Source organism: Astyanax mexicanus, chromosome 14 (assembly GCF_023375975.1).
Source record: "Astyanax mexicanus isolate ESR-SI-001 chromosome 14, AstMex3_surface, whole genome shotgun sequence".
Lineage (NCBI taxonomy): Eukaryota > Metazoa > Chordata > Actinopteri > Characiformes > Acestrorhamphidae > Astyanax > Astyanax mexicanus.
The window spans coordinates 44,776,781-44,802,987 of record NC_064421.1 but is presented as its reverse complement, the minus strand read 5'-3'; the positions used below and the strand labels follow the sequence as shown (position 1 = coordinate 44,802,987).

General features: G+C 37.2%; 1 protein-coding gene across 1 annotated transcript; it reads left to right on the top strand.

Annotated features, from left to right (window-relative positions):
* The first annotated feature begins 9,891 nt into the window (after positions 1 to 9,891).
* On the top strand, positions 9,892 to 25,576 carry LOC111193125 (brain-enriched guanylate kinase-associated protein). Its single transcript, XM_049464149.1, has 7 exons — positions 9,892 to 11,355; positions 15,546 to 15,574; positions 18,159 to 18,320; positions 20,362 to 20,428; positions 21,159 to 21,266; positions 21,932 to 22,015; positions 23,845 to 25,576. The coding sequence occupies exons 1-7, from the start codon at positions 9,931 to 9,933 to the stop codon at positions 25,012 to 25,014; spliced, it is 3,045 nt and encodes a 1,014-aa protein (XP_049320106.1). The 5' UTR covers positions 9,892 to 9,930; the 3' UTR covers positions 25,015 to 25,576.
* Positions 25,577 to 26,207: the final 631 nt, after the last annotated feature.

Here is a 26,207-nt window from a genome sequence, read left to right as displayed (position 1 = left end):
ATATAAATAAAGCAATTAACCATGGGACAATATTTACTCCTGTTACTGGAATTCACTCCTGTTATTAGAACTCATTCCTGTTACTGGCACTCACTCCTGTTACAGGCATCATTCCTGTTACTGGCACTCACTCCTGTTACAGGCATCATTCCTGTTACTGGCACTCACTCCTGTTACAGGCATCATTCCTGTTACTGGCACTTAGTTGTGTTACTGGCACTCACTCCTGTTACTGGCATCATTTCTGTTACTAGCACTTAGTCGTGTTACTGGCATTCACTCCTGTTACTGGCACTCACTCCTGTTCCTGGAACTCATTCCTGTTACTTTTTATGTTTATGAGTAACAAGACTTTTATTCTAAAAATAAACAAATAAGATCTAAGAATTAATTTAGGCAACAGGACTGAGTGTTGAGACTGAGCTCCTCAGTCATAGTTACAATAAGAACTTTATTTTGGTCTTCCCATGGTCTTCAGAAGAACCAGCTGATGTCACTTCCTGTTGAAGATGTGACTTGTAGCATGTTTCAGATGGGGTAATGTGTTAAAAATGTGTATTTTTTATAACTTATATATAATATATAATATATATAATTAATATTATGGATTTATTATAAAAAAAATACATTTAAAGCATATATGGGATTTGGAGTCACACAACAATGAAGGATTTTATTTAAATTATATTTTATGGTAAAGTTTATAGTTACAGAGTGTAGACAGGTAAGAAATTTACTTTTTTTTGTGTTCTAAGTATTTTATATTAACGTTTTAATTACATATCTTACTTTTGCAGTTAGGTCAATGTACAATACACTATGCTTAATAATAAAATGTAATTTAAAGTTATTTTGTGTGCACATTTATACATGTAATTTCCTGGGAACTGAAATGGCACAGATCCGGCAGAACCTTAAACACATTTACTTCAGCAGTGCTATTCTAGTCGTGAATTAATTTCAGTGATTCAAGGTTGTTATCTACCCCAGAGGTACCATTGTAATCACAAATGAACCTTAGCAGTGCAACTGTAGTCATAAATTTAGCTCAGTAGTGCTATTCTAATCATAAATTTACAGTTTTAGAGAACAGCTACAGGTCAGGGCCACAGCTAGAGAAGCATGATTACTTCAGCTGTGCTATTCTAGTCACACACTCACAGCTGGCTAGCTCCCTCAGTAGAGTAATTTTCAGCATAAATTACCCCCCAGACGCAAAGGTGTAGGAGCGGGTTCGACATTGGGGGGACACATTTGCTAATATGAATGAAAGCCCACCCTATAGTGACTTAAAAAAACATATGCAGAAGTACAGTTAATCACAAACAACAACAAAAAACATGTTTTGCTGTTTTCCTGTTTATAATTAGATAAATCCAACCAAAGGTGACTTTACAGCCTAAACATGTTACTCCACATTGCATTTACTGTTGTTAGAAAAATTGTATGTGCAATGTCTGAATTAAATATATATGACAAATACACATATGACAAAACTGATTTTATTACCTAATATTGAAAATAATATAACAGATTTGGTTATTATTATTATTATTATTATTATTATTATTATTATTATTATTATTATTATTATTATTATGTATTGGCATGTCAATTCTGTTGGACATTTACATTTTCTCCATTCTTAAAAAAAAAAAAAAAGCTTGTTGGGTCCTGTATTTAATATTTTTTTTTTTTACTGAAAGCACTTCTTACCCTCCAAGTCTGTTAGAAGAACAATACATTATCCTAAAGCTGTTTTTATTGCAGTATTTTGTTATTGGGTGTTGTGCCGAATTCAGCCCCCCCGCCCGGCAAAGCACCCTCTCTCGGTAGCTCGTACAAACATCTTCTTGGCTCTAATTTTACTTAGAAAATGGAAATACCCAAGATACTTTTCTAAGCTATGCTGAAATAAGGAAAAAGAAACATGTCACCTGCAGCCTCTCCCAAGAGGTGGTGCTTTACCATAGTAGTGCCTAAGTAGTGCACCCCTGCCATGAAAAGCACCCCCTCCCCCACATTTAACGAGCAATTTATGCAGAAATCAGTAATCCCAAATAGTTCACATACTTTTTCTTGCAACTGTAATTATTGTGATTATGAATCTTGTTTAGTCATTATTAACATTGCATACATATCATTAAAATACAACCTAAAATGTCCTTTTTACATTCTGCAGTGTAGAAATGAGGATGACCTAATTTCTCTGAAGGCCTCTCTTGGGGAAAAGACTGCGGAATAAAGAGTACCTTTGATTCACACTGCTGGACTGCCTGAAATTATTCAGGTTTACAGTCATGTCTTAAACACTTTTTTGCTTGTCTCTCTTTGTCCATTTATTTATATATTTTTGACCTGCCAGCATACCTCAGTGCACACACTCCGAGCACACCAGTGATTCAGTCAGGGTTGGGATGACAGGGGAAAAAGTAAAAATGAAAAAAGAGACAGTGTTATAACTCCACTAAAGGGATCCACAAAAATGAGACGGACTTGGACTTTCTGGTTATACAGTTCTTTCAATCCCTGCTGCACACCGGCCATCAAATAACAACACATGAAGGTTTCTGACAGCAAAAAATAAATGCTTTCTGTACTTGTGCATTGTGGCTGTGTGCACATTTCGTGTCACATTTTCTCACTGTAGTTAATATTTTTGTTTCACAAAGAGGAGAAAATGTTCCATAAGGTGATGAAAATAATAATTGGGAAGCTCCAAACCTCAGAAGAGTCCCAATCTAATACAGTAAATTAAAATCAGTAACCAGATTGCTATTTGACAGTGCCATTCTAGTCATAAATTTATTTCAGTAATGCTAGCCTAGCAAAATGTTGCTATTTACCCCAGAAGTACCATTCTAATCACAAATGAAATTATCAGTGCAACTGTAGTCATAAATTTAGCTCAGTGGTGCTATTCTAATCATAAATTTACAGTTTTAGATAACAGCTACAGGTCAAGGCCACAGCTACACAAGCATGATTACTTCAGCCGTGCTATTCTAGGCACACACTCACAGCTGGATAGCTACCTCAGCAAATTACATGTTGATAGTGCTAGAATATCAGCTTTCAGAAAACAGTCTGGCTGACTAAAGCCCTATCTGGACGGGATTAGTTTCTCAGGGGGTCCTGGGGTAATTTTCTCTTTTATAGAGAGGTACTCTGTGATTTTATTCCTGTCTGGAACGACCACGTACGTGTTTTTCTCAGGCGTCCTCTGAGAAAATTAAAGGCTGAGTTACCTACTGTTTTTCACTGAACTCCGTGGTAATTTTAGTCCTGTCCCGACGCACATTTCTGAGTTTCATCACCTCGTGTTTAATAAAATAGCTGTTTGTCCACTGCCACACACCATAATTACACTTTGGGCGCACGTTTCCACACAGATCCACATAAACACAACAGCGAGTGGAAATGGAGGAGCTACTGAACGTGATGTCTTGTGACTGAGAAAGCCAAAAAAAACTCTGGACGTCCTGTTTTTTCAGTTGCTTTCTGGATGCAAGAGTTTTATCACTAAATAGAAAGCCCTATCCTAACGGGATTAGTTTCTCAGGAGGACATCTGTGAAAAGTATTTCACACTTCTACTCAGCGATAAAACATTTGCAACTGGACTACAATTAAAAAACAGGAGGACCAGTGAGTTTTTGGTCACATAACATTGCGTTCAGTAGCTCCTCCATTTCCACTCGTTGTTGTGCTTACGTGGATCTCCGTGGAAACATGCTTCCAAAGTATAATTACGATGCGCGGCAGTGGACAAATAGCTATTTTATTAGCTATTAGCACTATCAAGTAAAACCTTTAGTGTACTTGGATAAAACTATTGGTGTGACCCCAAGCTTCCAAACCAAGCAAATCATACTCACTCGTCCTACAAGAAAAGGGTCTGTCTGAGTTTGAAATGCTTACCAACAGGCATTTAGTTTCCCCCGTCACATATTGGTTGATGAAATACACTGCAACACTGCAACTGGCAAAATGCACACAAATTCAAATGCATCATTTAGAAACAGACTTCAGCTGGGCTTTATTTCAAAGTGTCCTTCTGGCTTTTAACAAAAAAAAAGAACACATCATGTTCAGCCTTGACACAGCTCGCACAGTTTCCAGAACTGAATAAAGAGACACGGGTTGAAATACTGACATTTACTGTACTGCATGTCTTTTCTGCTCACATCCCAAACGCAGTTGCACAGGCAATAGGGAGGAATTTTTCTCTGCAAGTGGCAGCACCACGAGACATTTTCAGAGCATTCTGTTCTCTCCTCATTACTGGAAAAACTGGAGGTCTCTAAAGACATCATTTTCAAATCACCTTGAAGTCACCTTTGGAGCCATGAAGGAAATGAAAACTACAAAGCACAGCAAAGCACAGTGGCATTGTGACATTAAAGAATAAAGAGGGCATGTCAAAATCATTACAGGCAGGCGCTAGAAGCTAGACAAGGTTAAAGGAAAGGTGGCAAATGAGAAGGATGGATCCAACATAGATAAGCCATATTTCTGCCCAAGGACGGACTATTAAATCCTTTTTGATACCTACCTTATCATCTACCCCATTTGGACAGGACAGCTTCTGGAGAATATGATGAGGTATTATTCCACAGATAAAAAGATCCAACTTCAAAACCCCCAGTTAAGACGACAAGGATGCGTATTTGCAACATGAAGGATTTGGAATTGCAAGATCAGTACTGAGTGAGTAGTACACCATGGGTGCCTTTTTTTCCCAATCTCTAGACGAGCCGTCGTCCGTGCACCAAGCAGCATTAGGGCGTATTAATGTGACTTTGCTATCGTAACAGCAGGAAAAGTACACCTTAAAGCGTGAAAAAGGCATGTACAAATTATTTTTTTCTATAAATATGTTTATTGAGAATGTACAATCTTCAGTAAAGCTTGAAACTTGGTAAACATAACAGTACATTTTTGTTATTTTTTTTTTTTTAATAAAAAGAAAGAAAAAGAAAACCCACCCACCCCAGCTCTCTCTCTACATACAATATATACAGTTAAATAAATTTGTTATAATAAAGTTGACATTAACATTTGACATGATTGGCCATTAAAAGTAAAATATAAAAGGTGCAAACAAACAAATAACAAATGCCTCAAATCATTGTTGCAAGTCCAGTTGTGTTAGAATATCCAAAAAGAAGACCATGGCTGATTAAACTCCATTAATTTCCCCCGCACTGAATGCAGGAGTACAGTATGACAACAGTTTGGTAATCCAATGTGTTTGGCTTGGAGGTTCTGTAGATTTCCAGTTTTTAAGTATACATTTTTAAAATTAAGTGTTTCCTGGAAGGAAGTAGGTCCAGGGATGTAACATCTAGCAAAATCCAAAATCCAAGATCCTTTACAAATGCTATACACCTTTGGCACTGGTCAGAGATACCATTGTTGAGTATATTCAACCTGTATGGAGTATAATATACATGATGGAAAATTCTAAATTAAATTTGTCTATGTTTGGTAGATACCAGCTCTGTTTGAGACAAATTTAGTAATCTGTTCCAGCTATCGTCTACATATGTGCAGTTTAAGTCTTATTCCCATTTCGATATATTTGAACACTTCTTATAATCTGGCAAGTAACGTTCTTTTCATTATTCATGGGTGTGTTTTGGTATAAAGTAAAAAAAAATAATAAAAATCAATCAGCGTATCATTTGCCAGTTTCTGTTAGCAGTTGTTTGAGGTGGTTTGGAATTGCAAGACCATTGCAGTCCATCCTCTGTAAGCATAAATATATCTCACACCAGGAGTCTTCACTGAGCCTTTACTGGAAAAATTCATACTTCCCTGCAAGATTAATGGAGCATATAATACAAAACATTTTCACTGAAACCCCTGCTGTCAACAAAGGACATTAGTCACTCAAGAAACTTGGGCAAAGAGAAGGGAAGCAAACACCACAACCACTGAAGTCTAAATTCTCCTCAGCTCTTCCTCATAATCTTTCACTTTGACAAAGGAAGGAAAAATGATAAATAAAAGTATTTCAGATGTTCAGATGTGTCACAACCCAATACTTGCTCGTATGCTGCTGAGGTAAATTGTAAATTGCCAAAATAAAAGCACTGTCTCTATTTTGTCTTGCTTTGTCAATTTCCTAGACTGTGTCTCTGCTTGTCATTGTTCTGTTTGTTTTCTTCACCATTATTTCTGTTTTATTTCAGTCCTGTTTTCTCTTTCCTCTAAGCCGTAGCCCTGCCTGGTCATTAGAGTTTCCCCCTGTGTCTCATTTGCAGTCCAGTCCTCCTGTTAGTAAGTTGCTGCTTTGTTTCAGTGCTTCTTGTTTGGTTTTGTTTGTATTAAAAGTAATTTAATGGTATATGTTTGTTTGGCTCCTTTGTATTCTGATCTGAGTCTGTTCCTTTGCTAACTTATGTACCCAGTTCATGTTTATTTTGTATACTGTTCTCATTATTTTGATTATTTCTATAAAATATTTTAATAGAAATAATAGACGTTACATAGTCCTTCAAGCTCACTCTATGACCCCAACAAGTCCTGGTTGCTGAAAAAAAAAATACTTTTTTGTTGCATCACAAGCAATTTCAGATTCAAATTCAGGCCTTATGAGTGGACAGTTGACGTGGTAAACTTACCTTTTAAAAGAAAAGTGTATTAAGTATATAAAAGAAAACTTAACATGGAAAGGTACATACTTTTTCAAATTAAAATATGTATGAATTTTAAATATGCAGTAAAGTCACTCCGCTGAAGTACAGAGTTATACAGGAGTTTTAGTTTAGCTCTCCAGCAGTATTAGCATTAGCCGCTTATTGCGCTAAGTGCTAGCTCTTTCACTGTTCAGAAGTGAGTATTATCAGCCTGTAGCCTGCTGCTAACCCTGGCTAGCACTGCTGGAGCAGTATTAGCATTACCCGCTAATCATGCTAAGCACTAGCATTTTTGCCATTCTGAGGTGAGTATAATCAGCCTGTAGTCTGCGTGTTTATCATGTTAAAACAAACACCTTTCTTGCCTGGCATTATGCTTAAAAAACATTTAGGATAAACTTATTGGTAACACTTTATAATAACTTTCATTAATATACCATTAACCAATGATTAATAAATGTTATTCTTTACATTTTAAGAAACTAAGAAGTTGCTATCACATTTGTAAATACTAATAAACGCATTGACAACATGAACTGCAATCGATAAATATTTGCCTAGTTTAAAATTCGTATTAACTAGCAATTTATTATTGTTGAAATTCTGATGAGCTTATGATTTGCTAACATTTTTAATGTGAATATCCATGCTGATAAATGAGTGTCATGTGTGAGCATTTCTCAAATTCTGATGAACTACTGCTTTGTTCACATCTACTGATCATTAGTTAAAAATACCAAATTATTTTGTCATTCATGAAGTTTCTGTTCAACAAGAACACAAACTAAACTAAACACAACTAAAATTGTCCTGAAATCTTATATATAGGCTAAAATACTGAATTTGTTACTGAAATTAATGTGGGAACCTGCATTTGTCAGGTGTTTCTTCTGTTCTGTTTTCCCAGCTGCACTTCTGTGAAGTGTTGTGGATGATTGTGCTCTTGTCTAGACTCGATTTTACAGGAGTGTTTTATAGCTCGCTCCTGCTCTGTCCTTACTACACGGGGACAGCCCTTAATATGGCGCACACTCCACATGAATGCACAAACTGAGGTGGAGTGGATAGGAGGCGTAAGTAGGGAGCAGAATGGGATTGGGGGCACGACCTGTTCAAGTGCCTTGTTGTCGGAGCAACGTGAAAAATAGCAGATGCAAGGTTTTTTTTTTTCATTTGTTCTTGGGGAATCTAGCAGAGTCAATAAGCTACAGATACAGTGGTGCGAAAAACATTGCATGATTGTCACTCTTAAATGTTTCAGATAATCTAACAAATTTAAATATTAGTCAAAGACAACACAAGTAAAAATATAATGCAGTTATTAAATAAAGGTGTTTATTATTAAGGAAAAGAAAAAATCCAAACCTACATGGCCCTGTGTGAAAACGTGATTGCCCCTAAACCTAATAACTGGTTTTGCCACTATTAGCAGCAACAACTGCAATCAAGCATTTGCGGTAACTTGGAATCAGTCTTTCATAGCGATGAGGAGAAATTTTGTATCACTCTTCTTTATAGAATTGTTGTAATTCCACCACATTGGATGGTTTTCTAGCATGAACCATCTCAATATGATTCAGTTCAGAACTGGTGTGTTTCGGGTCATTGTCCTGCTGCAGAACCCAAGCTCATTCCAGCTTGAGGTTCAGGATTTTTGTTAAACAGTGAAATTAATGATTCCATTTATCACAGGGAGTTTTTCTAGGTCTTGAAACAGCAAAACAGCTCCATAACATCACACTACCACCACCATGTTTTACTGTAGGTATAATGTTCTTTTTCTGAATTGCATTGTTACTTTTACGTTTACAGATGTAATGGGACACACACCTTCCAAAAAGTTCCACTTTTGTCTTGTCAGTCCACTGAGTATTGCTGACATTAACAGTGACAAGCGAGGCATGCAGTTCTTTGGATGTTGTTGTGGGGTCTGTTGTGACCTCTTGGATGAGTTGTCTCTGTTCTCTTGGGGTGATTTTGGTCGTTCAGCCACTCCTGGGAAGGCTCACCACTTTTCCACGTTTTTGCCATTTGTGGATAATTGCTCTCATTTGTGGTTCACTGGAGTCCCAAAACTTTAGAAATGGCTTTATAACCCTTTCCAGACTGATAGATCTAAATTACTTTCTTTCTCATTTGTTCTGGAATTTCTTTGGATTTCGGCATGATATCTAGTTTTTGAGTATCTTTTGGTCTACTTCACTACTTCACCTAAACCCTTTATTATCATTGGATTGACCTGTGTATGTAGGTCAAGGGTCAATAAGCTTACATAACTAATTTTGTATTCCAATAATTAGTGCTAAATTTATTCATATCAATACAATTACAAGGTGCCCAAATGTATGCACCTGTCTAATTTAGTTTAAAGAATTATTGTACCCTTTCTGTAAATCCTATAAACTTCATTTCACTTCCAAAATATCACTGTGTTCATCTGCTATATGATATATTTCACTGAAATTGCTAATCTGAACAACCAATGATTTATAAAGGATATTTATGAGACTATCAGGGGTGGCCAAACTTTTTTATAGCACTGTATGTTGCAAATGCTGCAAACACAGTAATGTTTATATTTGAACATCACCATTACATCAAAAACCCACCACCATCCCATGATGTAAACATGTAAAAAAAACTATAAAACTGGTAATAACTAATAATAATAACTATAAAATCCAATATACTTAAAAACATTTCCCAGAAAGTAGGTTAAGGTTAGAATTACCATATTATTTTTTCCTATCAGTTATTTTTGTTTTTAGTATCATGATTGTTATTATTGTTATATATATAAGGTAACTATTTGCTTAAAATGTAAAGAACATTGCTTTGCTACTGTAACATATTTACAGTGAATCATTGATTCATGGCACTCCAATTTTGCAGCGCTTCTAACACCCACTGTATCACATGGTATCCGGGATCAATACCCTGCACCAATGAGCAAATGACCTGGAAAACCCACTGGGAGAACTGTTAAAACATATCAAGACATATAATTATGATTATCAATATCATATTACAATGGTTTCAGGTTGTCCACCAGAGAAAAATACTCTAAATTGATATTTAGGATGTATGTGACAAAGAATGCAACTCTGTTCATCCATATAGTGCCCCTGCCCTTACATATTGACAATGTCAGAACAGGACAGGGTGTTGTAAAAGTGTGTCAGCCTCATAATCAGAGCATTGCTCCATAGCACATGAGGCAAATCCATTTAGACTGCCAGAGAGGGCAGCGATGGAATGATGCAGAAATCTGTGCAGACCAGCTCGCCATGGTCCACTTCTACATGCATTCAGTCTTCGACAGCGTAACGTCTAGGCCACAAAAAATGCATTCTGGAGCGTCGAAAACAGGCCAAGGTGTCACTGCGAATGGATCCGTCTCCACACAGCAGAGACAGCAATGGTCCAAAACAGCATTAAACAGGCAAGAACGAAATTCCTGTTCTTCTACCGCTTCACGTCCTGTGTTCTCAGCACGACAGACTGATCAAGAGGAGGACACGCCACCATTCCGTCCATCCAGCCGTTCTTCTCCAACCTTACCGGGTTCTTCTACAAGCCAGCATGGATCTCACTCAAGTCACAGTAACTCAAAGGTTAGCCTCAAGAGCTCAACATCAACTCTACAGGGCTCACTGCCCAGTTTACAAGGCTCAGTAAGGAACCTAAAAAGCTTCTCGGCTGCGTCCGCTTCACTCCAAAGCTCCAACCATAGCCTGCCCAGCTCCACAACCAGTTTCCGCAGTTCTAGCACCAGTTTTAAAAGCTCCAGCTCCAGTCTACAGAGTGGCAGCTCCAGCGACAACGACAGCTGGGGCACCAACAGTTGGAGCTCAGGAGCCACCTGTCTGCTGCGAAGCTCCATCAAGCAGCACAGTGAAGAGGTCTTCAGGGTCCGTGCCAGTTCGATTAACAAACCTGAACCAGTTAGTGATTCTGAGTCTGGATTTCAGAACTTAGAGAGCTGCCAGGGTAAAGAACGGCAGCAAGAGAGTCAGCAAACTGCAGAGATAGCAACTCTCGGTCGCAAAGACTCTGTGCAGAGTCAGAACTCAAGTCACTGCAGCACTGTTCCCTCAACTGCATCAGAAAACATCAAGAGGAAGATTGAGGACAGGCTCAAATTTTCTCAGTTTCTGGATGAAGTAACTTGCAGGGTACTAGGTCCCGAGAGCCTACAGGCCTTTGGTGCTGTACGCAAGAAGGACCCACTTAGTGCCAGTGCACAGACCTTACTGGTCAGTTGTTCCCATTCATTTCCAGTCTCTTGTCAACACGAAGTGTTCCCAGTGCATGAGAATCCCTGGTTCGATTCAAATGGAAACCCCACACCCCAAAGTAAGGAGCCCAAAAACCCTAACCCTGAAGGCTTTGTCTACCAATGGAACAAGTACATGCCAACCTGCAAGATTCTGGACCCAACTGAAGTCCTGAAGAAAGACAACGAGGAAACTTTTTCGATAGAAACTGCAGGGCAAACGTATTTAGAGACAGACATGGACAGCGTATGGAGAAAAGATGATTATTTGAGAAAACGAGAAAGAGAGAGAAGAAACTTGCTGGTCACTCCTGACCCAGTGCAAAAAAAATCTGAAACCAAGAAAAGCCCAAGTGCAGCATCAAACTGGTCAGAAAACTCCCCCAAACAACCCAACCATTCAACACCTCTACCCAGACCTGCTACTAGCAATTTGGTGAGTATCCTAAATGGAATTAAGGCTGAGCAATATGGTAAAAAATATTGCATCATGATATTTAAAGAAATTTTCACATTACACAATATTTATCATATTTTCACACAGGCAAAATGCAACAGCAGTGACAGATTCTTGAAAAAATACAAACTAAATAATACAGTTATTTGAATACAGAGTTTTATTCAATATGTGCTGCATTTATTCCAAATACATAGTACCAATTAGACTTTCTGTAACTTTCTAAAATATGCAGCTGGTCAGTACCAATCATTTTTTTGATTGTAGGAACACATAAGCAATCATGTAGTAATTTAAAAGTGTTAAACAAAACAAAATACTATGTGAAGCATTTAGGTGCTCTTATCTGGGGAACTTGTGGTATCTAAGGTTGGTAACTCTGATTATCTATCCTGTGTAACAGAGGTTACTCTTGCTCTTCCTTTCCTGGAGCAGTCCTGATAAGAGCCAGTTTCATCATAACTTTTTCAACTACTGGAGTCTGAGTAAAATATTTCAAGAAAATAATTGTGCCTTTATTCCAGAAAATTGGGATCATTAATCAGATTTATTAGTGAAAAAAAGGGAAAAGGAACAGCGAAGTAAATGGCATTTTTATTCATGACTGTTTGGCATTTATGTAGCTTGCTATGGGCTACCAGAGCCCTGAGAGACCACAATTGGCCTTGCTCTCTTTGGGTGGGTAGATGGCGCTCTTTCCTCTCATCACTTCAAAGGGTGATGATGCAGAATCACAAGGCGCCTGTGAGCTGATGTATAAGAACCGAGTCACTGCGCTTTCCTCTGAGCGTTAGCACTGTGATGCTACTCGGTAATGCTTTATTTTATTATTAACTTAAAATAATAAAGTTATAGAAAGAAGCTTTCATTATCAATTTAAGGTGAAAATTGAACGAATAATCATATAAAGACCATATATTCTCCCTTTTGGGGGAAAAAAGTGCTTTACTAGCACTTGTTAACTATGCAATATTACATGATATAGTCATTTTTCCACTTAGAGTTGGGTAATTTGACAATATTTTATTTTATCGTGATTTATTAGGTATTGTGATAAATTACATGCAATATACATTGCCAGTCAAAAGTTTGGACACACCTTAAAACCAGTGTTTTTTTTTTTTCATTATTCAAAATAATGCTGTTTAATACTAGAGTCATCCAAACTATAAATATAAACACCCTCCTGTTTGGTGGGTGGGGCATTACTGGTGATAGGGGAAGTCCTAATGAGTAGGTTGGAAAATTGGTCGTGCAAACAGGAAAGAAAATGGGATAAAAAGTTGAAAAAAAAGCATTGGGTTTTCCATTACTCCTACAAACTCAAATACTTGTCCTGAGGTGATGGATAGAGAGAGGCTGCTGTATTCATATGTTCCATCTGCCAGGGAACTGTCACTGTCCCTTTAAATCCCTGAAATTGCTCTTTTCTGTGACATTCACAAAAGAGATGTTCACAAGTCACACAGCAACATTGATTGCTGGATCATGTCACAATTGAAAAAACACACTAGGATGGATTGGACTGTTGTAGTGCTGAAGGGCTGCTTTCCTTCTGAACGTATGAATGAATAGCAGCTCTTTCACTGTTGTCTGACAAGTCAAGTGAAGAGGATTTTATTGTCATTCCATTTACACAGAGGAGTGAAATTACATTCCTTCAGGAGGAACATGGTGCAGCATGGAACAAACAGAACAATACAGACAACATAAAATGCAAACGGCTAAACATAAACGTGCAAATATAAAATTAGTACAATACAATAAATAGAAATATGTGTTGGACATTAGAAAATTGAAGGATGGGACAGTGCAGCACCGACATACCAATTTTTTTTCCTCATTTTTGTTTTCAGTTCCTCTTTCAGGTCTTATAACACAGTAATTATATCAGACAGACACATGCCCTGATCTCTTTTACTCCAGAAGACATACGGCTGCTCAAAAATATAATCATTTAAAATGTAAAAAGGAAGCAGAATTGTTATATTTTCCTGGAACTTATTTTTGAATGTATAGACTTTAAATATATTTACACCTAAGATATATTTTCAAAAATGGTTAGACTAGAGTGTTTATGAGTTTAAAGCATAAAAATACTGATGATTACATGGCTTATTAATTATTAATTTGATAAAATACATGGAGAAACAGCATCAGGCGGAGTTATTTTTCTTGATAATCAATAATCACACCTCTAGGATACATGTAGATACTAAAAACCTGACACTCAGAGCAGCCTATGCCTTTCAGTATTTTTATGTGTTCAGGGGGATTACATAAGTAATTAAGCTGAGAACACAAGGTGCGATTTTGGAGGGGGGGCTGAATTCAGCACCATAGTTGTGCCAAAATCTGCACCCCTGCCATAAAAAGCACCCCCTCTCGGCAGCGTGTATGCACCATCTTCTTGAAAAAAGCAGAGATAGTTGCTTTAGCTAACTTTACTTAGAAATGCGCTCCCAAGAGGGGGTGCTTTTCATGGCGGGGGTGCAGATTTCGGCAAGTTTTCAAAATAAAAGTTTATTTTAAATCAATTTCTGCTTTTTCTGCAGTATAATATTTTTTATAATTTATAAGATCTGAGAACTCGCAAATACCAAACCAGATGGCGGCCCTTATGCACAATTGAGGGCTGGCTGCTAAATCTCTCACCCAACCAGTGCAGACAGGTTTCACACCGATTAAATTACTGATTAACATTTGGAGCATTTTCAAAGTCATGCTTCATGATTAATTCAAGATGTGATCTACATAATAGAAATGTGTTTCTGCAGTAGTGTTAGCAGTTTAAAATGCTTATATTTCTCATATTCTCCTAAAACTAAGACAATAGTTTTCAATTTTTAGATTTGTTTTGAGGAATTGAGTATTGTGGTTGAAAGAAATGTTACGACCTTGGATATTGGCTTTCAGTTAACAGCTGAGCTGAACTTCTCTAGAGTTAATTACATGAAGGTGTTTGAAAGCATCAGTTGTAAAGTAGTGAAGAGGTAGAGTTGGTATACAGTGAATAGTGAATATTCGAGTAATGTTCTAATCCATATATTAGCAGGAACTACTCAACTAAAAAAAAAAAAAAAACTTTACAAAAAGAAGGTTAGTCAATTCGAAAAATGTAAACATCTTTGAAAGTATCCTCAAATGCAGTCGCAAAGACCAATAAAAAAGTTAGGATGAAACAGGCACTCATCAGGACTGCCCCAGGAAAAGAAGACCAAGAGTTACCTATGTTGCTCAGGATGAGTTTAAATTGCTTAAATTTGAATATTGTGGTTGAAATAAATGTTAGAGTGTGGGAAAAATTGTCATATGCAGACGTTGAATATTGCTTGGTATGGGGTTATGTAATAATTTTGTATGTACATTACAATAGTATTATATGCTTCATATGTATAAGGAAAGTGGGTCAAATGCAAGTTAGTAATTCTTGCTGTTCACTACAGAGGATACTGAATAAAAGTTGTTCTGAAATCTTACAAAATTAAATGTATGAAGCTCTGGAAAAAAATAAGAGGCCACTTAAAAATGATGAGTTTCTTTGATTTCCCCAAATTGAAAACCTCAAGAATATTATCAAGAGGAAGCCATCAAACCAAGCTAAACTGCTAGAATTGTTGCACCGGGAGTGGAATAAAGTTATCCAAAAGCAGTGTGTAAGACTGGTGGAGGAGAACATGATGCCAAGATGCATGAAAACTATGATTAAAAACCAGGGTTATTCCACCAAATATTGATTTCTAAAAACCCATCTCTTTTATTTGCGAATAAATGCTCTAAATGATGATATTTTTATTTGTAATTTGAGAGAAATGCTTTTAGAACAAAATAGTTTATAGAATAAAACAACAATGTTCATTTTACTCAAACATATACATATAAATAGCAAAATCAGAGAAACTGATTCTGAAATTATTACACGATGAAATGTGTGTGTGAAAATGTGGGACTCTTGTTTTGTAAAAAAAAAATATCAATATAATGGAATTAGACTTTCAAAAGGTAAAAGTCTTATTGTATTACATTAATTTTTCTTTTAAAGACTTCATCATGAGTTAAACCCCAATACATGAATACTTTATAACTACAAATCATGAGTGGAGAGAAGGGATAAACATGAAAAAGAGAGAAACTCTGATCTGTTTTTCTATTCTCTTTCTTTTTTCCAGACCTCCAGCAAAGAGACACATGCCATGAGGTAGATCACTTTCATTCACTCTTCTTTTCTTCCTTTATCCCACTGGCTCTGGCTCTCTGTGTCTCATTATCTTTCATTTGATCTCTCTGGTCTCAGACTAGAGAAGGCTCATTGTGATGCAAACTGCTGAAAAAGTGAGGATACAGAGGCAAGCTTACAGTGATCTGATCTGATAATATGATGCAAAGCTTGGAAATGCTTAAGACAAGAAAGTCTTGATGTAGCCCTTTTTATATTATAGTTATTTTATAGATTAGATGGCTGTAAATTTAGAAGCATCAAATTGCTTGTGTCATTTGATGTACCTTTATGTATTGTTTCATTAAATTAATATACATAAGCAAAAATACACACAGGACTAAATATTGGCCAGAATGTATTCCTCAAATACAAAATATATAGAATAAAATAATTTTGAACAGAGCATGTTTGTTCAGAGAATGTGTGTACTGTTTTCATTAGCAACTGTCTGCAGCTGTATATAAACTCTCATGCTTTAATATTCTCCCTCCCACTTCCTATAATGCACCTCTTCTAAAAGGACTCTGTAACATGTCACCAGTCAAGATCTATCCCACACTCTTAGTATTGATCTGCTTCAGCTGTGACTGATTACTGATTTGCAGCACCTGTGTGTTGTTAATCTGCATGTACTGTATTTTTCTCACTATAAGGCACACTTAAAAACGTTAATTTTCTAAAAAAAAATCATCAGTGCGCCTTATGTAAATTTATGTAAATTTTACCAGCCAGGTATTAAGGAGCAGTAAAGCCACTCTGCTGAAGCACAGCATCATACAATAGTTTCAAATAGTTCTCCACCACCGAGACTTGAGCCTGGAGCAACATTAGCATTACCCGCTAACTGTGCTAAGCGCTAGCTCTTTCAACGTTCAGAGGTATTATTGGTCTGTAGCCTGCTCCTAACCCCAGTTAGCACTGCTGGAGCAGCATTAGCATTACCCGCTAACCATGCTAAGCGCTAGCTTTTTTACTGTTCAGAGGTAAGTATTATCGGTCTGTCGCCTGCATATTTACTGTGTTAAAACAAGCTATGTGGGACGAACCACTAGCTAATATCGCCCTGGCTTACTGGAACACTCTAAGCTTTCTGTAAATAAGTGGAATCGCTTTTTAGGAGAGAAAACTGTGTAGATTAACATCCAGCGTTTATTAGTGCACCTTATAATCCAATGCGCTTTATCGTGCGAAAAATACAGTAGTTAAGCTTGAGCATGATTGTCATGCTCTTTGCTAAGTATTGCCAACATGATCTGAACTGAGTGGTTTCTCATGTCTGTTTTTGTCCAGTGTCTATTTGTTTCTGTTTGTCTGTTGATAATGGTTTAGTTGGTTTTGCCCCTTTTGGATTGGCTTACTCACATGTGTGGTTCTCTGAGACGCCTGGAGGAGTTGTTAGTCCACATGACAGGTGCTGAACCAACAGGAGTGTTCAGCACCCTGGAGAGCACCGCCCGAAAGGAAGGACTCGGAAAAGTTATCTTGCATGTCACAGTTCCCCCCTCACAGACCTCCCTGGGGGGCCCAGAGCATCCCTCTCAGCCTGTGGTCTTCGATACAGAGCATCACGTTGGCATTCTGCAGGCTGAACTGATGTTGCACCTGGAAATAGAAGAAAAAGCGGAGCCTGGCAGAGGAAGAAACCAGCCAGGAGCCGCATACCTGCTCTCAGCGGGTGCAGCTTTTCCTCTGATGAAGACTGTGGGGTGTTCTTTTTAGCTGTCAAAGATTTGGGTCAGAACTTCAAGGAGCCCTGTGTTCGCGCTGGAAAGAAAGGCCGATAGAAATCTGGGTTCTTCAGCACAGGCTCAGTTGTCATGTCCATGAGCAGGGCAGATGAAGGATAGTGCTTTTTTTTCTCATGGCCAAAGGAGCCCTCAGGCATCTAGTAGCCTAGTTAATGCACTTGGTGAGCCCCAGATGATATAACAGCGGTTTGGCGGTCAGTCCAGCCCCTCTGAGGCTTGAGTAACTTCACCAGATGTTGCAAATGTTTGGCCCAGATGCCGGAGTAGGCGATAACATCATCCAGGTAGGTGGCGGTGGTGCAGTGTGGAAGACAAACTGTGAGATGGAAGGAATTAAGACCATCTTATCTTATCTTACCCCATTATCCTGTTTGGAATTCCCACAACTGAGCCTTCTCCCTGAGGTGCAAAGCTCGTTTTTGAAACCCAGGAAGTCTTGACTGTGTTAAAACAAGTTATGTGTTACAAATACGTGTTACAAACTGCTAGCCAATATCACCCAGGCTTACCAGAACACTCAGGGTTCCTCCGTGTAGCGCTGTCAAGCGGCATTTTCAAGTGTTAGCCACTAATGCTAATGTTGCTGCACCCAGCCTTAGTGAAATCTGAAAATCTAAGCTTACTATAAAAAAAGGAAGCATTTTACTCACCCAAATAATAGAAAAAAAAGAGAAATCTGTATAGATTAACATCCAGCACTCATGTGACCCCCTTTTTTTTTGGAGAAGAAAAATTAAAGTTTTGTTTACTTAGCTTGGGTTTACTTAAATTAGTCACCTAAATAAACAAACCTGTTTATCCTTTTGTCTGCACAGTTATATGCAGGAACAGAAGGAGAACCTGCGGAAGAATCTGTCCCACACCACCCATAAACTAAAGATGCTGGAAAGTGAGTTTGATACAACTCGCCAGTACCTAGAGAAGGAGCTTCGACAAACCCAGGAGAAACTGGACAAATTCATTGACGAGTTGCACAGGTTTGATTTTTTTATTCTAAAATTTGGTTTAATACACTAATCTTTAAAAAAAAAATAGTTTAAGGCAGAAGTAATTAAGCAACAGGAATGGAAATTGTGGGTAGATTTGATCACTGTGTCAACCATTCAATAAACACTGTGATAACAACACAAAAACAAATATACACTACCACTCAAAACTTTATGATAACTTGCAAATTTCTCTTTTTGCCAAAAAAATAAATTTGGACAATTTAGTCCATTACACTATTAAATGTAACGTATCGGATGACTTTTTTTTATTTAAAGCCTATTTAGTATATAGGCCTATAATCGTATTACAAAGTCAATTTCTCAGTCTTCTGCCTCAATCTCCTGGTATGGCTGCCAATCCAAGTTTTAGGAAATGTTATAAGGCTAATTGATTGCTGGGATATATTTTTTTAATCTGGTTGCAAAGCTGAAAAACATTAAAAAGGGGAGCATAAAAGGGAACACAAAAAATAGGGTTAGCATCAGCAGTTGTTGGCTTGCCTACAGACTCAAAATGACCAGAAAGAAGCAACTTTCTTTAGAGACCTATCAGTCTATTGTTGTGTTAAGAAAGGAATGCTACTCAACACAAAATATTGCAAAGAAAATGAAAATAAATATCTGACCATGCTATTAACTACTCCCTTCAGAGAGTAGCAATCAGCAAATCAGCTCTGAAAAGGAAAGAAAAAGAAGTAGTGGGAGGCTCCGATGCACAACTGTGCAAGAAGATACATATTGTAGAGAGTGTAGTTTGAATCAAAGAAGCCTCACAGGTTTTTAACTCACATCTGCATTAACTGGAACCTGTCAAACATCAGCATCAATGTCAGCATCAACAGTGAAGAGCAGACTTCAGGTTGCTGGACTTCATAGCAGAATTGCCGAGAAAAAAGCCATACCTCACACTGACCAATAAAAAAGAAACGACTGTAATGGGCGTAAGAAAAAAAGACACTGGACACTGGAAGATTGGAAGAATGTGTTGTATTAAGTATTAGGTCTGTAATAAAAATATGTGAGGCTCAAAAACAAATGAAAAGATGCAAGACCAAAGCTTAATGCCATTTGTCAAACATGGTGGAGGTGGCATGATGGTCTGAGGATGCTTTTGGAGGTAGAAAAATAGAGGAGATTTTTACAGAGTGTAGAAAACTTGAATAAGGAAGCCTATTACAAGATTTTACAATGCCATGCCCTGCGAACAGCAATTAATTGAGGCCAATTTCATCCTACAACAGAATAATGACCCTAAACGACTTCAATATATGTGTCAGCAATATTTAAGAAGCAAGGGGTCAGCCAGAACTCTGACTGTAATAAAGTGGATCAGCACAGACTCCGGATCTGAACCTTATGGAGCTGTTGTGGGAGACAGCATCAAGCTAATCCATGCTGTGGGAGATGCTCCAGGAAGCATGGGGTGAAATCACATCAGATTACCTCGAAATATTGACAGCTAGAATGCCTAGGCGGTCTGCCAGTCTCCCAGGCTGTAACTGCAGCAAAATGTAGTTTTTTGATAAAGGCTGACTGAGACAATGCCAAGATGTGCAAATCTGTCATCTAAGGAAGTGGAGTTAAAGTGGTATAAAGAGTTTGGGCACCCCTGATCATTTTCTGTAAATTCTGTAAACTTAATTTCACTTTAAAATATCACTGTTATACTGATATATTTGTTATATGATATATTTTACTACAATTGCTGATTCAAACAACCAATGATTTAGAAAGGAAATCATGAAAATTATTATGGCTGCCCATATATATATATATATATATATATATATATATATATATATATATATATATATATATATATATATATATATATATATGTATATGTCCCTATAATTACTAAATTGTATTATTTTTACCTGCCAACTTATTTTAAATTTTGTTAAACTTTTATAAAAAAAAATGTGACATTTACATTTAATTTTTTTCATGCATATTTTACAGATTATACTTTTTAAGTATTTAAGTATTTAAAATATATAGTATTACTATTTTTTCCTACATTCTACAGGATACAGAGCAGCTATGCAGCACTGCAGAGGATAAACCATGATCTGCAGGATAAGATTCACAAAAAGGTAAAAGATGTGACGTCACACTCTTTTAAAATGAAATAAATATTTTCTAAATAAAGCTATGAAAAAGTATTTAGTATAGAACCTTCACATTGTATTTAAATGTGAACAAACAAGGGTATATACAATACATTATTTTAGTTATTTACATAAGGACAGTACATAGCTAAAAGAATACAGTGCATTTGGAAAGTCCTAATACCCTTTCAATTGTTCTGTATTTTGTTATGTTGTGGCTGTGTGCCAATGCACTATTAAGGGAATACATATGTATTTATTTTATTTTCAAATGTATCGTGAATAGACTTGTGCATAGTATTAAAACACTTCCTGTTACTCTTCATCATCTTTAAGATGTTTCTACACTGAACTGTTTATTACCTGCGGTAAGTTGAGTTGATTAGACTTGACTATGAAGTGCATTAGACTCATTAATTATGTTAATGTTAATTAACAGGTGGGAATAAAATGTAGCTCATCTCTGAGCCAGAAATCATCACAGTGTTTGCTCAAACTTTTACCAAGATAAACATTTGAGGTTTGCCAAGATTGAACAGATTTATTTATGTTACTGAGTTTCCAGAAGCAAATCATACTGGGGAGACATTGCATGTCTGATTTATTCAATTGAAGTGTGAAATGTTCTTCTTTAGACACTAAAGGAGCGATTATGAACGGAATTATGACTACAAATGAGTGATTTATTAAAGTGCTTTGCTTTTCTCTAAATCAGACGCAGTTATTCGAAGAGGAGAAAAGAGCATTGAGCCAAGAGATCATCGTACTCAATAACCATCTAATGGAAGCTAAACTCACTATTGAAAAGCTGAGAAAGGACAACGTGAGTCTCACTAAAATGTTAGAATCTTAGAGCTCTGTGTACAAAAAGAGAATCCAAGACAACCTAGCGGATGGGCCAAACCGCAGAGACACATTAATATGATGGTAAAAACATAATTTATATTTTTGTACATTTATATTTTTGATAGTATTTTTTAAATGCAAAACAGTATGAGCTAACCAGCAAGAAGATAAATCCCTAAAGGTAAGTATATATCGTTTAAATTCACTCAGTAATGCACCAATGAGTTGTTTTAGTTTGTTGAAACTTTAAATCTGGGAATGTAATGAAAGAAAAGTGAAAGGATAAGAAACCTGTAGAATTGAAAGGAAGCTCTACTACCCTGTTAGGCTGCCTCTAGTAGTCTGGAGACAAGATGAGCTACAGTTTACGCATATAGGCTATAGGTTCCAGATGTTGCAGCTGTGCCTGTAGATCCTGCACTCTTATAGCTTGATGAAGATATATATATAATATATAAGATTTCTAAAAAGTTACAGTGTGTTCTGGAAAAAAAGGTCGGACTAATACAAAATAGTGCCATTCATTTCAGGTTAACAGTTGCTTAAAAACTGTACCAACATATTTATTTTTCTCTGTTCAGTAGAGATGCATTGTGTGCTCTGTAATGGTATGCAGTGTAATTATTTACCTGTTTCCCACAGGACCTGTACAGGAAGGACTGTCACCTTGCTGCTCAGCTCTTACGGTGTGGAAAATCCCAGCACAGAGCACACAAAGTGCCTGAGGTAATTTTATACAGCACAGTATAAGAAATTCACTTTAACCTTCTATAGAACACTGATTTAACCATGCCACAAATAAGCCTTAGCAGAATGACAATTAATATACAGTAACAATGTCATGTTACCATAACCGGCCATGTCATAGCAGTGTGTGCTTTGTGGTAACTTTTGCTAATTGCTAAACTTAAAGGAGAATTCTGGTGTAAAATGGACTTTGGGTGTATTAAAACGTGATAAAAAAATACTTACCTTTGTTAAATAGCAAAAACAGGCTTTTAGAATTGATCTGCCCCTGCAGATATATCGCTTTTTCCACCATTATTCAGCTCAAAGTAGCTCCACACTTCATTGGCAGAATCTGGAGAGCCCTGACATTTAAAATGAGGCACAAGAAGTTTATTTAAAAAACACTGTTTACATCCCATAGCGTAGGTAAATCTCTGAGCGCCACCATTTTAAATTTAAGTCACATTAAGTCAACCATAGAGCACAAACTAATAGGTAGGATAATTGAGCAAAATGCAAAATTAAGTCCTTAAAAATGCATGAATTCCAGCTGTTGCTGAAAATATCTGTTTACTGTTGTTTATCTGTCGATATTAGAATGCAAAGAGCCAACAACTAATTACATAAACATTGCTTAAAATGTTTTATTTTTCTACTCAACGGTTAACTTATTGTGACTTAAATTTAAGATGGCGGCGCCTGGAGATTTTACCTATGCTACAGGATGTAAACAGTGGTGCTTCTGTTTGTTTACAGTAAGCTTAGATTTCCAGACTTTTGTCTAAGAGTGAGTTTTAGTAAAGTTTTTCTAGCACTAAGGTTGTGTGCTGCAGCATTAGCATTAGCCGCTAAGTGCAGGGTGGTTACCACATAGCATGCTTTAACACAATAAACACGCAGATTACAGTCCAATATACTCCAATATACGCCTTTGAATGGCAAAAGAGCTAGCACTGTGGTTAGCGGCTAACGCAAATGCTGCTGCACCCAGCCTTAGTGTAGATGCCCCAAGTCTCCCGGAAGTTGCGGGAGACTACTGCAAATCAATTACGGCTTCCTGATGCCCTTAAGTCAGATAAAATCTCCCTGAATCTAGAACAAGTGGCCCAAGAGTGAACACATACAGGCAATACCGACTTTTCCTCCAATTGCGTGTGTGAAAGAGAGAGGGAGAGGAAGAGAAAGGTGCTCTCTTCGTGTGCTTATTCATGAAGCACATGCAAAACAGAGAGGTTTCTGATTGGCCTGTTCTTTACAAAGAGTCTGTGAGTCAACCAATCAGTTGTCAGTGTGGGTGGGCAGTGTTTTTTTCAGTGAGTAAGTGAGTAAGAGAAAGAGCATTGTGGCGAAGGCAGGGCCTTCCAAAAAGAGGAAACATAATTTCACTATTTCATGAAATCTTTTTCCCTCTGACTACTCTAAAGTATATCCATCTCTCGTAAAAGTAAAAAAGTATGAAAGTCTTTTTTTCTACATTTTTTAATAGTGATTTCAATGACTAAATGATTGCAAAAGGCATGTTAAGGTAAGTTAAATAATAAACCTAATTAATCAAATTAATTTTTGCAACTTGGGATGTCTGTTAGTGCTGGAGAAACTTAGTGCACTTAAAACTCACCCATATAACGCTGTACTTCAGTTGTACACTGGTAGAATTCAAACATAAGGTGCATCGGATTATAATGCACACTGTTGATTTTTTGGGAAAATGAAAGGATTTTAAGTGCACCTTATAGTCCGAAAAATATGGTACCTATTAACTTTTTAACATTTTACTTGTTAACTTAATTTATGACTTTTAAATACTTTTTCCATACTTCTCCCAGCAGCCCACTGACTTTCAGAGAGGAACAAGTCCTCAGATTAAGAAGCATGGGCATCCAAGGAGAACCGGCCTGGGTCTTACTCCCTACTCTGACACAGTGCCCACAGCTATCAATGCCAAGATACTGGAAAAGCCTGAGGCAGGTAGTAGCTTCTCAATTACAGCTGAAGAGCTTCTGACAAACAATGGAGGGGACACTGGAGACGCTCTCCATCGCAGCGTGGCCTACAAATCCCCTGACCTGTACTGCAGTGACACGGCACTTTACTGCCCAGTGATGGAAAGGCAGTACTGGAAGCGCCCACGAAGTGTGGACCTCCTTGGTAGGGACACCAACCAGGGCCTACTCCAAGCTGAGAACTCCACAGAGAGCATTCCAGATGTGAATACTTTCCAACCCAGCTTCTCTAACAGTGAACTTCCCTTGTATGAGTTTCCAATGGGGTCTCCTCCACCCCCCAGCTCCTACTCAAACTTTAGTGTGGCCTCGGATGAGAAGAGTCACACTCCCAGCAGCTCGCTTTCCTCCTCCCAGCTGGCTTTATACATGGACTGGCAGGTTGGTGATTACGAGCAGAAGAACACACCTGCATATGATAAGAACAGCACTGGATTTCCTATGTTGCACAGTCTACAGCACATGTCTCCTAGCCTACAAAAAGCCAACACTCCAGTCTACATGAGAACAGCATCCTATGGTGAGCCATACCAGCAACCTCAGCTCACCTCCTCCCACAGCAAGGGCTCCACCAGTGTTCCAAGAGAGACCCACATGCACATAGCAGAGGACATAAACACCCGCCCCTATCACAGCCCGGGACGTGTTTCCCCTTATAGCTTTTTCCAACAGCGCTTTGATGCCGGCCCTGCTAATAAAAAACTGGGAAACCTTCACAGCAGCTTCCAGGGAGGAGATAACATTTTTCACACTCACACTCACACTCATAACACAGCCAAAAAAGTGAAAAAAGAATACAGAGACATAAGCCCCAACAGCTCAGAGCCATTACACCAAAATCCCCCAGAGGCCTCCAAGGTGCAGCACTACCTGCCACACAGTCCAGACCCACAGAAGAAGACTCCTCCACACAACCAAACATTCGGAAGCATAGGACTCAGTAGAAAAGACAGTCTCAGTAAAGCTCAGCTGTATGGAACGCTGCTTAACTGAGTCATATATTAATGATTTAATAGTGACTATCAGTAACTGTTCCCACTGACTGTTACAAAATGTGTTTGTGGACCTGAAAAACATGATGTGAACCAAACTTTTGGCTCAATGTAACGAGGATTTATGATGAATGATGTACAGAAAAGTGAGAAAGAAAAGTCTTTGTTTTCTGTGTTGTGTGTAAAATAGTTTTAGTATTTAAAAACAAAGCCAATTTAAATGTGAATTGCTATCTAAAGTACCAATTAGTCTTATATAATATTCAAATTTTCTAAGATATTGACTTTTGAGTTTTCATTAGCTGAAAGCCATAATCATCAACAACAAAAAAATAAACTAAAATAGATCAATCCATGTGTAATGCATCTATGAGTTTCACATTCTGAACTGAAATACTGAAATAAAGTAACTTTTTAATGACATTCAATAATATAGAATGAATTTTTGAGATGCACTAGTGTATATACAGCTCTGGAAAAAAAATAAGAGACCACTTAAAAATGATGAGTTTCTTTGATTTTTCCAAATTGAAAACTTCAAGAGAATCAAGAGAAAGATGGATGATCACAACCAGAAAACCAAACTGAACTGCTTGAATTTTTGCACCAGGAGTAAAGCAGCATAAAGTTATCCAAAAGCAGTGTGTAAGACTGGTGGAGGAGAACATGATGCCAAGATGCATGATTAAAAACTGTGATTAAAAACCAGGGTTATTCCACCAAATATTGATTTCTGAACTCTTAAAACTTTAGGAATATGAACTTGTTTTCTCTGCATTATTTGAGGTCTGAAAGCTCTGGATCTTTATTGTTATTTCAGCCATTTCTCATTTTCTGCAAATAAATGCTCTAAATAGTGGAATGTGGAAGAAATGTCTGTAGTTTATAAAATAAAATAAAGTATAGAATAATGTGCAGTAAAAAAAATAATCCTGTTGTTAAATAGTTGTTTTTTTATAGTAATGTGATTATATAGATTTTGTTAATGTATTTCATAATAAAATTTTCTTCTTCAAAATAACTTTTTTCAATTTTTCATTTTATTTATTAGATTATTTATTCCAACTTTAAAGTTTGCTGTACTTCTGATTAGACTCTTTTTAAAATGAAGATTTTTTTTTTGTGTTGATCTTTGTACAGCCCCAGACCATGGTTACTGTATGCCAACTACCAAAATGATGTTGCCACTGGCAT

Bases quoted from the DNA above. Each gene is read 5' to 3' on its own strand.
- LOC111193125 (XM_049464149.1), top strand. From the start codon at position 9,931: ATGGTCCACTTCTACATGCATTCAGTCTTCGACAGCGTAACGTCTAGG. The intron at 15,575-18,158 runs GTAGATCACTTT...TTGTCTGCACAG, and splicing joins AAAGAGACACATGCCATGAG to TTATATGCAGGAACAGAAGG. The intron at 18,321-20,361 runs GTTTGATTTTTT...TACATTCTACAG, and splicing joins TTCATTGACGAGTTGCACAG to GATACAGAGCAGCTATGCAG.